General features: G+C 37.0%; 1 protein-coding gene across 1 annotated transcript; it reads left to right on the top strand.

Annotated features, from left to right (window-relative positions):
- The first annotated feature begins 8,987 nt into the window (after window positions 1-8,987).
- Window positions 8,988-10,778, top strand: LOC111915382 (uncharacterized). The gene is made up of 3 exons (XM_023911044.3): window positions 8,988-9,219; window positions 9,558-9,637; window positions 10,094-10,778. The coding sequence occupies exons 1-3, from the start codon at window positions 9,052-9,054 to the stop codon at window positions 10,665-10,667; spliced, it is 822 nt and encodes a 273-aa protein (XP_023766812.1). The 5' UTR covers window positions 8,988-9,051; the 3' UTR covers window positions 10,668-10,778.
- The last annotated feature ends 3,904 nt before the right edge of the window (window positions 10,779-14,682 follow it).

The raw sequence follows: 14,682 nt of genomic DNA on the forward strand, positions 1-14,682 counted from the left end.
CTTTTTGTTTAGGAGGAATCTGGTTGAGTCTAGAAGGGGACTCAACAAAGATGGATGTGATCATGGACCTGGGAATCATGGGACTCAGCGAGTGTATGAGCAAACTCGGCGAGTCCAAGGAAATCTCCCAACCCATGAAGATGGACTCGGCGAGTCATAGACTGAACACATTCATATGATGAAGATGAACTCGACGAGTTCAAGGGTGAACTCAGCGAGTCGTTTGAGGATGGTCCCAATGTTATGGTTGAAGGAGAACCCGTCGAGTTGTTGCTAGACTCGAAGAGTAGAGTCGGGGATTGAATCAATTTGAAGGAATAGGGACTCGACGAGTTGGTAGACCACCTCGGCGAGTGAACTCAACTGGAGGTTGACTTTGACCAAATTTGACTTTGACCAGGATTTGGGTTGACCCCTTGTGAGGGTTGTGAGTACGAATTGATAACTTAGTAGAGTTGCCATGTAGGGATTGAGGAGTCAAGGAAAGTCGATTTTCACACCGGGGACAGTACATACACCACGCGACATTGAGGTGAGTTACCTTCCAGTAGAAGTGGGTCTAAGGCACCAAGGCCGACCCACTAGTAGTTGATTACAGTTGAGATGATTGTTTTTGTGATAATTGTCTGGTTTGCTATTACTTGATATGTTCTATGTGCCAGTATGATATGTTCTTTGTGATAGTGGTAGTAGGAGGGGAATAGTCCCTTGATCAGTTGTTATGACCGAAGGGTAGGTCGGACACCCCATATATGTCTGACAGCATGTTGATTTGTATGTGACAATTTCTTTGCAGGACTGCGGGAATGCAAAGGTCTGATTGTACACACGCACTGGGAATTTACTATTGGGACATGATCTTTTATGTACTATGATAACTATGACATTTGTGTTTTGAGATGATGTGTAATTGATCTGGTTGTGAAACTATGTTTTTGGAAGTTTTAAAAATGAAAACAAATTGTCTAAAATTTGACGTGTTACACTCTTATTAGTTTCTAGCAGTCCTAGCTAGTACTGTACCTGTGATACATAAATTTGAGTAGGATTTTTAAACCAAAATTAGTATTTATATTTATCCTACATACACAAACTGTATCAAATAATATATATATATATATATATATATATATATATATATATATATATATATATATATATATATATATATATATATATATAATGCACCACTAGTTAGCCAACACATCGATTCTCACACATTGATCTTATAATAATGATCCAATGGGATCTATCATGATGAATCACTGTAAGAAACAAGTCGATTATATTGCTTTAGGGGTTCATTGGCAGTTGTAAGTCAACAAGGAAACCATGGGTGGGATAGAGTACAAAACACCTACGGGAATGAACACCTGCTAATGTTCCACAAGATTGTCTAGAATAATTAGTGGTCGTCATCTTACTCCGTTAGATGACTGAGTGTGTACTGCACTTCGGTACGTAACCCGTACCCCGACACGTAATAGTGCCATAAAATATAACTATCCTTTTCATTTAAATTTCACACATACTCCAATATGAGACTACTCATTATCCAACTTAAATGCTTATTGTAACATCCATAAATTTTACGCCAAATTTAAACTTTTTCAATCATAAATAAAAACCAAATAGCATTGTTTACAAAATGTTTTCAAATCATTTTCCATCAGAGTGTCCCAAAAATCATAACATAAGGATGAGGAGCGGTACGGTCACGCCTTCGCCCATCCATGATCTCCTAAAGTACCTGAAACAATAAACTGAAAATTGTAAGCCCGAGGGCTTAGTGAGCTACCCCCAAAATACTAATACCACACTGACAATACCATATCAGTAATAATCAATCAATCATCATGCATACTGGGCCATCGGCTTGACTGGACTGTCCTGCCGGGCCTACAGTCTGTCTGAATCTATCCCGAGCCTTCGGCATGACTAGTCCGCTACGTGGGCCTACAGTCTCCCTGGACCGCTCATAGGGTATATTGGCCTTCAGCACAAAGCAAGACCGCCTCAACCCAACCACCAGCAAATAACCATGTGCGCATACTATCCTATACAGGCATATACAAACATCAAACATATTTTTCACACTGATCATCAATCATAAAATTCTCATGTAACTAGAGTACCGACCTAGCAGGTCACTACATACCAATCCCTACGGATCATAAGAGCATAACATACTGTCTACCCCGATTCCGATCAAACAGATCATAACCACATGTAGCATACCATAACAATAACAACTAAAGGGCCGACCTTGGTGCCGTAGACCCTATCGATATATTAGGGATAACTCACCTCGCAGATGTCGACACGAAAGGTAAACTCCAACTCTTGGATCACTTGACACAGGTTCCACCACCTATCATCATAGCACATCATACTCATAAGTCCTTAACCTTATAAGGTACTCCATAACCCACTAGTCAACCCCTGGTCAAAGTCAAAGTCCTCAGTCAAGGTCAACAGTCCATGTTGACCTTAACTCACCGAGTACCCTTGGCTACTCGCCGAGTTCCCTGAAGTACATTCCAACTCGCCGAGTCATCAGAGTGACTCGTCGAGTCCCTTTGATTCTCGATCAAACTTAAGGTCACCCGTCGAGTTCCCTCCTTGCAACTCGGTGGATACACACTCATACATATCCCAAAGAAAACTCATCCGACTCGTTGAGTTGTTCTTCAACTCGTCGAGTCTTATGGCGATCTTCATTGGACTCGCCGAGTTGTTCATCCAACTCGTCGAGTTCACGACCATCTTCATGTGACTCGCCGAGTCACTTTGTGACTCGTTGAGTCCATTCAGTCCTTTTCCTCCATACAGACATATTTGAGCCATGCAACGGTTCCAACTCATAGATCCAAGCTTCTAAGGCATGCTTATCACGTAAAGTTGCAAACTTTACGTGCATGCATGACTATAAAGGCTCTAAATGTCTATTCTAAGTTCGTAATGGAACTTCATGCTCAAGAGGGGCCTTAATCACAACCAAGACTATGACTTTATGCTTCTAGAATCCAAGGAGGGTCCAGATCTGAAGTTAAAACTTTAGATCTAGCCCATAGCTCATCATACCAACTTGAAAATCCATAAAAAGCCCTAGAAACTCAACATAAGGGAAAAAGGGAAGTAAGAATGGAACTTTGATACCTCCAAGGGATGCTAGCTGAGGTAAATCCTGTTTCCCACTCCTTCCTTGCTTCAATTTGCTTTGCACTCTTAGCTTCTTCCTCCAAGATCCTCTTTTCCAAGCTTCAAACACCACACCAAGGCACACACACATGAATTAGGGTTTTAAGGGGCTCTCAACGACTGTAAATAGGCCAAAGGAGGCTAAGGCTCCTTTAAATAGAGGTGTAAACCCCAGGATTTAGGGTTTCCACTGCTAGCTCCTACTCGCCGAGTCCAACATGGACTCGTCGAGTAGGTCACTTAACACACGATCCCACCTCACTGCTACTCGACGAGTAGGTCAACCAACTCGTCGAGTAGAGCTTAACTCAATGAATCTTATTTAAGCAATACCTGAGAATCGGGGCGTTACACTTATCCAACTTAAATGCAATCCAAATATGATAACTAAAATAATAAATATAACATGTTAACTAGACATTAAATAACCATATCTGACACAAGTTAGGGCTAACTCACTTGGTTAACATGGAGGTTCTAAGCTAACAACTAACTAGGAGGTCTTGGGTTCATTCCCAATGGCAGGAGAAATATAATTATTTGTCATTCCAAAAAGAAATGCACTTTAAACGTCTCACTGAGATCTGCCTAGACACCACGCCCGTAAGTAGATCATTCAATATTATAACTAATGTTACTGATAAATCTTATTTATAGGTTCATAATAACGACAATGAACAAAATATAAATTACACTTAACAAGCATAGTAAGTGTAGCTCACCTTACATGATCGTATGGCGAAAACTTGAAATTTTGCAAGCATGACTTCGATGTGGAATCCTTTTTTTGAAAAGATTCTCTAGCGCTCAGCTAACGATATTGAAGAACAAAAAAATCAAATCATGTGGGATTGAAATCTCAAGGGTTTAGAGAGAATTCGATAGAAATTAGCAAGGGATGAAAGAAGGGGTCGAAATCTATTTATAGGGAAACTTTTCAAAAACTATGGCACGTCCTACGCGGCTTCTTCCTATGGTGCAACATCATTGGTGGTTGTTGGGGTTGAGAGTTCTCCAACTGCCATGTGGCCGCTTGGCAGCCTAGAGTTTTCAGTTGCCAAGTAAATTCTCGTTTTCTTCGGATAATTGTAACTTTTGCATACTGTAACATCCCAAGTTCAGGAGTGCAAGTTCAGGGTTCAAAGTGAAAGTGTGAATGGTCAACTCGGCGAGTCCATGGGTAGACTCAACGAGTAGGGTCGCGATTCTGGTCGCGTGTTAAGTGGCCAACTCGGCGAGTCGGTGGCTGGACTCGGCGAGTTGGTGCTGTGTGGAGAAAACCCTAATCCCAGGGATTAAGCCCTATATAAAGAACATAATACCCTCTCCCCAGCCTCTTTGCTCTCCCTTGAAGTCCAAAAACCCTAATATTCGTGTATGAGAGAATTAGAGAGCATTTGGATCTTGAAGGAGTGTTTGTTGAAGAAATCTTTAAAGATTAAGAGGCTTGGAGCAAGGGGCTTTGCAAGGTTTTGGCTTATTCTTTTGTTGGAGTCTTCTTTGGAGGTAAGAATTCGTTGCTTAAGCTGTTATCCATCTAGATCTATCATTTGTGGGATTTTGGGGAGTATATCTAGTGCTATCTTGAGTTTAGAGGTTGGATCTGAGGTTGCTACCTCAGATCTAGTGAAGTGATGATCCAAAAGAGCATAAAGTCCCTATTCAAGAGCTGTTGATGAAGCCTTTTAGTCCCAAACCCTAGCCCTAGAGTGTATTATGCTTAGATCTCCTTGGATTCACGTAAAGTTTGCCACTTTACGTAATGGATGGATTGTATAAGAGTAGATCTATGGATTTGAGACCCTGCATGGCTTGGAAAGCCTCTATACGGATTAAGAACTAGAGGTACTCGGTGAGTCACATGGGTGTACTTGGCGAGTTGCATGAAGATAGGCAGCAACTCGACGAGTTGGAAGAACAACTCGGCGAGTTGGTTGAAGATAGCCTTGCACTCGGCGAGTCTGTTCTTGGACTCGGTGAGTCTGGTCGTGAGGTCCTAACCTTTTCTGGTTAAGCTGTGAATCGGTGAGTCAAGGGATGACTCAGTGAGTTGAGCTCGGTTAGACTTAGAAATGCAGGACTCGACGAGTCTCGGGGCGACTCGGTGAGTTGAGTCGTGTTATGGGAGTTTCAGAGCATGGGGACTCGAAGAGTCAGCGGGTTGACTCGGCGAGTAGAGTCAGTCAGGAGGGTTGACTTTGACTGAAGACTTTGACTTTGACCAAGAGTTGAACAGTTGACTTCCAGGGCTAATTTGGTAATTATGGGTATTTATTGAGTTCAGTCTTTTGGTATTGATCAGTGGTGGAGTTCGTGTCGGAGGTTGGAGCAGTGTGATCTTATCCTTTTCAGTCAGCAGTTGCGAGGCGAGTTATCATCACTATATCAACAAGGTCTAAGGCACCAAGGCCGGCCCTTTATCGGATTGTAATTCGGGTATTGTTGTTATGTTGTTGCTTTGATATGTTTGCATCCGGGAAGTTAGGATGGTATATGTTAGAGACCTGGTTAAGGTCGGTATCCTGGAATATAGGATTATGCTCTAGTGACCGGTTAGGTCGGTATCCTTGTTAGGATGAGGTTATGTTATGTGATCTGCTAGATCGGTTTGATTGGATGTGGATTGTTATATGATTATATGTTTATGTGCACATGGTTGTTGGATTGGGGTCGGGTTGAGGTGGGTCCTACTTTGTGTTGTAGGCCAACATACCCAGGGCGGACCGGTTATCCCGAAGGCCCAGCAAGCGGTCCGGATAGGCTGTAGGCCCCACCGAGGGCAGACCAGACGTGTCGAGGCTCGGAGAGTGGACCAGGCCGACTGAAGGCCCGGTACAGGCGGACCAGTCATACTGTAGACTCAGAGAGTGGACCAGGTGGGTTGAAGGCCCGGTGCGGGCGGACCAACCACACTGCAGACTCGATGGATATGGCTAGACTCGGAGGGTGGACCGGGTGGACTGAAGGCCCGGTGCGGCGGACCAGTCGCACAGTAGACCCGAAGTGCATGACTGTTTTGTGTTCTGTTATGATATAGCATGTTATGTGTATGGTATATGTGGTTGGTATATTGAGGGTATCTCACTAAGCTTTCGGGCTTACAGTTGTGGTTTAAATGTTTCAGGTACTTCAGGAGACCGTGGCAAGGCAAATGCATGATCGTACCGCTCCTCAGGTTTTATGCGTTTATGATGTGGTTTCTGGGAAATACTCTGATAATAAATGTATTGAAAACCTTTTTGTATTAATTTTATAAAATTGGGTTGTTTTTGAAAAGTTTAAATTGGTTGGAATTTTTAGAGTGTTACACATACGAGCTCCATTTTCAACGTTCTTTATATCCATGGTTTCTTAATTTAGTGTACTACAACTTTCCTTTAGATCCTACCGGCTAATTCATAATCTATTTTCGTTTATTTTATAACCAAGATTAACACGTTGTATCTTTGAAAAATCGCAATTTCTTCATACAGATCCCGTTTTCGATGTCCTTTATATCAGCGGATTTGTAATTTCATGTACTACAACTTTCGTCAAGACTAATTTGGCTAAGAAGTAATATATTTTTGTTCCGTATTTTATAAAAAATACTGACACGATGAGTTGTAACACATAACTTTGAAAAAATGTAGTTTCTTCATATGGGCTCTATTCTCAACGTTCTTTATATCAACATGTCCGTATTCACGTCTACTACAACTTTCATATAAATGATTTCATTATTTTATAAAAGTAATTCAAATATTATTTATATACAAATAGCAATTATATAAGCATATATCATGTATCATGTATAAGCATATATCATGTATGAAGAATTCTTTATTTATCATGTATCATATATAAGCATTCTTTATTTATCATGTATAAGCATATATACAAATAACAATTATATAAGAATTCTTTATTTATCATGTATGAAGAATTCTTTATTTATCATGTATCAAATATTATATAAGCATATATAAGCATATATCATGTATGAAGAATTCTTTATTTATTATTTATAAGAAATTTTACATTATTAACTAATATAAATAAATATTCTTCTAATGAAAAATGCAGACATTACATAAACTATGATCCAAAATAACAATAATAAAAGAATCCATGCTCCAAAAAAAAACATTATTATCATCCATAAAACTAGAATTTGAATATAGGTTACTCAGAACAAAACATAACACTCCAAACAAAACCAAAGATATAGTAAGATAATGTTGTTTACCAAAGTTTTAATATCTTCTATAAATATGGAACGATTCAAGTTCATAGAAGGTTGAACAAACTCTCACAAACTTTAAGGGTTGTTTAGGATTCGATCAAAACCAAAAAAAATGGCCATGTAAGATATATGTTGAATCTCATGTTAACCCTCTAAAAAGTCTTTATAGAGAGATGAAATACTTCATCAAATATACACTTATTGGACTTGTCGCATCGATGTGAGGTACAATAACACCCTCACTCAAAGTCGGAGGCTCGATGAAGATTGCCAAAGATGCGTTGAACCATAAGGGTGTGGGATGCCGACTGTAATATCATGTAAGATATATGTAAAGTATTATATTGACCCTAAGAAAAACTCTTATGAATAAACGATGACTCCAACAAAAATATATAATTATTAGACTGTATTGTACCGATATAAAATACAATACCGAGTTGATCTTCCAATTTAAGGCAACTCATGCATGGTTTGATATAAAGCTGACAAAAATCGACTCAACCCACCAACCCAACCTAAATTTAATAGACTGGGTTGAGATTTTCAACCCATTTAGGATAAATGGGTCAATCCGGCTAACTCATTTAGTTAAATAGGTTGGGTTAGGTAAATATTGTCAACCCGTTTTCAACCTACCAACCCATTTAACTTTAATATATATTTAATTTAATAATTCTTTAAATTATCATGTATTAATCTAAGTACTAATTTATAAATTATACCGTTGTATTATTATTTATGTTTTAAAAAATGCAATCATAATTCCTATATTTTTTCTATGCGCCGACAACATTGATCATTCTTCAAAAATTATTTCGAAATCACATATCTTTAATGTTATTTGAACAATTTCTTTGTATTTGTGAATTGAGATTATGTTTTTATTATACATTGAAAGTTTATTTAAGTTTTGAAGTAATTTAAGTGGTGAAATCTTTAGTTAATTTATTTACTTTTTTATTTTAATTGAGTTAACTCATGTTTAACCCATTTATTTAATAGGTTGGGTTAAGAATTATATAAACATGTCACCCCGATGATAATTCATCAATCTAAAAGGCTAAATTGGATTGAAAATATCTACCAATTTAGATAAAAATGTTCGATTGTATTAAAATGTTCAACCCAATTAATAAACGAATTTAAACCAAACCCAGTTCAGATCAACCAATTGTGAGCTCTAGTTTTATAAAAAGAAATAACAAACTAGAAGTTTAAGTTTAATAATGTAAGGGATAGACAACAAACTAGTAGGACCATATCAGATAATATTCAACTAGTATAGGGTCTAAAGTGTAAATTTATATTGTTAGCCTTAGTATAATCCTCTCATTGTTTTCGAGTTCTGTGGTTCTGCGAAAAAACAAAGAGGGGAGAGAAGCACAAACAAAACTCATAATTCTACACAAAATCCTTTCTGTAGCCCAAAATTTTCTTAATATATATAATAAGGTAATATGTACTTGTACATATTTCTTTGGAAGTTGTACCTTTTCTTATATTTATATACATCGACTCTGAAAAAGAGAGTTATACACATATAATTATAGAGAGAGAAAGTCATTTTGGATCTCACCGCTGTACCCATCTCCCTCTCTCTCTTCGTGTTCTCCATTTTCACCATGAGAATAAGAAAAAATGCAAAAATCTCAGCGTTGCTTAGCTCAACCACAAATCTTACAAGTGACGCCGATGAATCATTGCTAAAGAAGAACTTGTGTCAGCTTAATCAATCTCCATGGGATATCATCACTTTTCCGTCTTCGGATTCATCTTCTTCTCTCCACCAGGTAACATTGATTCATTCTCCTTCAATATGTTCTTGTTTTTCTTCAATTCTATGAATCAAATCTCTCGAAACAAGAAAACCCCACTTAAAATCACTCCGAATCTTTTGTTTATTTGCTTCGGTTTCTTCTTTCTTCTTCTCTAGGGTTTATCTTCAAAACCCCTTCTCTAGGGTTCTTCCCAACCATAAACCCTAAAATCCCACCATTTTCGTCGTGAAATTGAGCTCAATAAGTTTACTTTCCCCATGGGTTTTCTTTGTTTGTCAGATTATAGTCATTATTAGCATGCTTATAGTTTTTCTTGATAATTTGTTGAATGGGTTTCTTGCCTTACACAGTTCGATGATTATGAGGTTTACTACAACGTTAATCTTGCTGGAAATGGAAGCTCGGTTGATTCCATAGGAGCTTTGGAGAGGTAACCCGTGAATCTTTTCTTCGAATTCGAATTATTCTGGTTGCTTTCAATATGTTATCGATCATTTACAGAACCTATAACGAGTTAGGGTTGTTCGATGATATGTATATATCGTCGTTAATTTTTCTTTCTTTAACATCTTATGTGCTGCGATTGCTTCGTAATCTAATCTGGGGTTTAGGGAAAGTTTGAATCTTTTTTGCGTTATATCTTATGGCTTTCGAATAAAACTTTGATCTTGTTGTCAATGTGGCTTCAGCGAATTGCAGAACTATAATGTTCATATTACGAACGTTAATGTCTATATATATTATGATAGTAACAACTAGAAAATTTCCAAATTGAGACTTCTGTGCATTGATTCTTCATGATCCAACTCGGATATATGAAAATTTTGGTTCTTACTTTCCCGCTATATTAATATGGGTTTGGAATAAAGATTAATCTTGATAACAGTGTGGCTTTGAAGACCTCTCGGGAAGATGAAAACGATAATGACAATTGTGGTGACATTTTAGGGTTTAAGGAAGAAATTGTGTTGTGTGATAAATTAGATGAAAAAGGATGGCAATGTGGAAGGGTGGTCAAAAATGGCAACAAAATGTGTGATCACCATCTTTCGACCACTAAGAAAAAATCTCGGGTGATATCCGGGCCCATGATAGGGGCCCGGCCTCACCGAACCAAAAAACGGCCCACAACAAACCCGCATGATTTCTATTATTATTCAGGGTTTGGGCCATCTTGGGGCAAGAAAAGAGGGGCAACAGATACAACTACAAGTACAATTACATATATTTACAAGGAAGCTTGTACGATTGCTACTAATAGCAACAACGGTTATGAAACCGGTGATATTGATATACAAGAAAAAAAGCAAAAACGATTGGAACCCGAGATTTCGGAGGTGGGGCCCATGAAAATGGAATTAGATAATATTGACAATCACAAAAAAGGTAAAGTGGCAATTATTGGCAAGAAGAGAGGGAGGAAGCCGATCAAGGCAAGATCATTGAAATCTTTGATGTGAAAAAGCCTTTGTAATGGTTTTGGATAATGTATAACTTTTGGTTTTGTTGTGTGATGGTACTTGGCTCACCTTCAACGTTATATTATTATGTTTACTTAAATGCTTTGGATACATCGTTTTCATTTGGTCATTTATTATAGAATGCCGTTCAAAAGAAATATTATTGAATAAATTTTGGCCAATAACCAGACGTCCAATATATTAATCATTAAAAGTCAACGTTTCTCATGAGTGCATACGGTATGGTGTGACACTCACGGGAAGGTCATGCACGAAGCATGACACTGTGCGGGAGCACAACCCCGGATGGTGCGGTACCGCTCCCTTGCAACTTTTTTCCCGGTCTTTGCTTCTTGGCTAACGTTCACTTCAATGGCTAGTGTATTTTTCCAAAAATAAAAACACTATAAATATAGTAGTCACTCTTAGTTTATCACACATTCTCACAACCATATATACTACCTGTATTTCCAAATTAAAAAAAAAAAAAAAAAAAGTTTAGATGATGGAGCACCAACGAAGAAATTTGTTGGCCAACGTTTTGATCAATATTTCAAAAGACTTGGGTAATGTGAATCATGAATGCGTAAGATATTTTGGAATCAGGTTAGAGCATATTTTATAAACCAAATGGGAAATGATGACCAATGTCTATCAAATAAATTCAAAGTGGAAGTCCATGAAAAATGAAATCACCAAGTTCAACGGTATCTACCACATCAAACATCGTAGTGGTCAACTAGAAGCCGATATAATTGAGGAGGCACTTATTGAATTTTGAAACTTTTATACAATCATCAAACTCCCTAAATCAATCATCAAACTACTTCCGACGCATGTCAACATGGATGGAGTAAAAACAAACATCAAACTACTTCCGACGCATGTCAAACTCCCTAAATCATATTTCCCTTTGAATGATAAGGACACGTCTAATATGGAAAATATTCTACGCTAGTGTTGTTGGAAGTTTGAAGTATGTGATGGTGCGTACAAGGCTATCTTTGTAGCATTAGTTGGGTTGGTTAGTACATGTCAAACCCGTGTAAACCACATTGGGAAGTTATAAAGCTTATTTTGTTCAAGGGTACCTCAAATTTTGGTCTTATTTTTGGGAATTTATAAAACTTTGTTAGGCCAAGTGGTATACCGAGCATGAGGACGTTCGTGGTTGAGCTGACCACGAACAACGGACATGCACACTACCCCGTTGTTTCGTGGTGGCTCGTGGTCGTTGTCTCTCGTGCTCGGCACAACGGAAACGCACGCCCAATCAACTCGAAGCATTCAATTTGAACGTTGCTATAGCCATTGAACGGCTAGTTTCTATAAAAAAAAAATTTAACAATTTATTTACCTATAAATATAACATTTTTACTCTTTATTTTTTACACCATTCTTTTTTTTTTTCTCTATACACAAACTACACACTACATCTTAACAACAAAAAATCATGGACCCCAACCAAAATACCCCTCCAAACTACAGAAATCGCAAACCCGATAACGCTTTTGCGTTAGATACAACACCTCGCCAATTCCCGACTATGGAGTCACCTCAAGGCGGTTTTATCAATCTACTTCAAACCGGTTCTCCTATCCAACAAACACCGCTGTTCCAACAATAATATCAACATTTTCCGACTTTCCAACAACAACAAATTTCACAACAATACCAACAATTTCAACAATTCCAACAACAATCGTCACAACAACAACCACCACCAATTTCACAACCACCAAGCTCATAACCACCATTTTCGCCGGATTTTGTTGCAGAAACGCAACCTTCACCACCACCTCAACCAAAAAAGAAAAAAGGAAAAAAAAACCGGTCCGACCCAATACCGCCCAAGAAAGGATCCTATGGAAAAAAGAAGAAGAAGAAAAGTTAGTGGAGGCATGTGTGGCGGCTTCCGAAAATCCAATTGTAGGAGATAGTCAGCCTTACGGAAGTTTTTAAGAAAAAGCCAGAGCCATTTTCTACGAGTTAATGGAAAGTGAAACTCGAAATGCCGATCAAATTACGTCGAAATGGCGCGATATTTGACTAAAATGCACTGAGTTTGGAGGAATCTACAACAACCTCCTAAACATATGCAAAAGCGGCTCGAACGATTTTGATGTTTTCAAGGGGTCAATGGAGCAATTTGAAAAAACAATGCCAACACGCAAAGCTTTTCCGTATATGAAACCGTGACTAAAATTGAAAGATGCCCCAAAATGGAAAGAGCAAACAGAAGGAACTTCGCAATCTTCCGGTTCAAAGCGTTCGAGAAACCCCAATGCAACTTCCCAACAATCGGACGGCCGAACACACATCGGCATCAACGACGACCCGCTAGATTTTGAAAACGACCAACCTCTTCGTCGTTCTGTTGGAAGAAATAAAGCAAAAAAATCGGCTTCAACATCTTCGAATTCTAGTGTTATGGATATGTTTGACGATAAATTTGATCGATATGTGCAACTTCAAGAAACGAAGGTCGAGGTGATGACTCGGATAGAACAAAAAATGATCGAAGCACAAACATCATTTCAAGAGGCACAAGCGATGATCCAAACAAAAACCGATATGAAAATCTTGAAAATGAAAGCGGACGACCTCGAGGGCAAATACTTGGAACTTTTTCAAGCAATAAAAGAGTCGGTTCGAGCCCGACGTAGGTGTATGAGGTAGTTTATTTTATTTATTGTTGAAATTTTTAGTTTTTTTTTTATTTTTTTTATTTTAAGTAATGTAATTTTTATTTTTATTGTTAGTTTTTTTTCAATTAATGTAGCTTTTATTTAATGTAATTTGGTCTTTTAATTTAATGGAAAACTAGTATTAAAAAAATGATTTTAATGTATTTTTGAATTAAACTGAAAAAAACGAGGTTAAATGATGTGTTAGTGGCAGGTATCTTATGCTAGTTGTAGAAGAATGTGATGCTGATGTGGCACCGATATATGATATGTGGTGGTATAACGGATGATGTTATAATAGACGATTTTATGGCTTAGATTAAGATGAGTACAGGTATAAGCGGGAATCAACATCTAGCTATGTTTTCATATCGTAGGGTATCAGTAGATGTTAGAGGTGTTCGTTGTTTGTTTGAGTGGACCAATTCAATCATCTGATTAAGTGAGTTTGAATTGATACTGTGTTTTGGAATATGCATCCAACTAGTATGAACTAAATTAAAATGTGATATAAAGAAACCAAATTATAGTTGGGTTGATTTTTTTTTTCTTTTCTTATTTTTATTCTCAATAGTAAAGGACTCCCAAAATATATAACTTTCACATAATTTGATAAAAAAATTTATTCATTTAAAAAATCTCTTATCTATTTATTTATTTTGCTATTAGTTTCTTAAATAGATAAAATACCAAATACTTTAACAACGATTGTTTTTAATTATAATCATACATAAAAGTATATTTTATTAATAAAATATGGTTCTTTTTGGATCATTAGCCTCTGATTATAATAAATAAAGCTAGTAGACAATCCAACATATTAATTTGGTTTTGGTTCAAACATATTCGATCTTAATTTTTCATACTAAACTAGATTATGATCTGTGTATAACGCGGGAGACATATAAAAAAATACATATAAATGCAAAATTAATCCTAATAACTAATCAATGTTTTCAAAAAAATTATTAATTTACAAGGATAGATGTTTTATTTATAAAATTATAATGATTAGTTAAAATTAATATATACATTGGAATATCTTATCGACGTTCTGTACATGTAGATATTTGATATAACATAAGTATACAATAGTTAATTTAAACTAATCATGTTTCGAAGATACGAACGTTGTTTAAAAATTGTAATCTTAACCATATATATGTGCTAATATTGATTCTTGTAATTGTGATTTACACAGTATAGACAACATCAACACCAATTTTTTTGTTAATTTTGCTAATGTTTTTTTTTTTCATTTAATAGTACTTATTATATGTGCTACTTTGCCTCTAAAACCTGAAAGAAAATTCCAAGTAAATTAATGA

Source organism: Lactuca sativa, chromosome 7 (assembly GCF_002870075.4).
Source record: "Lactuca sativa cultivar Salinas chromosome 7, Lsat_Salinas_v11, whole genome shotgun sequence".
Taxonomy (NCBI): Eukaryota; Viridiplantae; Streptophyta; class Magnoliopsida; order Asterales; family Asteraceae; genus Lactuca; species Lactuca sativa.

Bases quoted from the DNA above. Each gene is read 5' to 3' on its own strand.
- LOC111915382 (XM_023911044.3), top strand. From the start codon at position 9,052: ATGAGAATAAGAAAAAATGCAAAAATCTCAGCGTTGCTTAGCTCAACC. The intron at 9,220-9,557 runs GTAACATTGATT...TGCCTTACACAG, and splicing joins CATCTTCTTCTCTCCACCAG to TTCGATGATTATGAGGTTTA. The intron at 9,638-10,093 runs GTAACCCGTGAA...TCTTGATAACAG, and splicing joins TCCATAGGAGCTTTGGAGAG to TGTGGCTTTGAAGACCTCTC.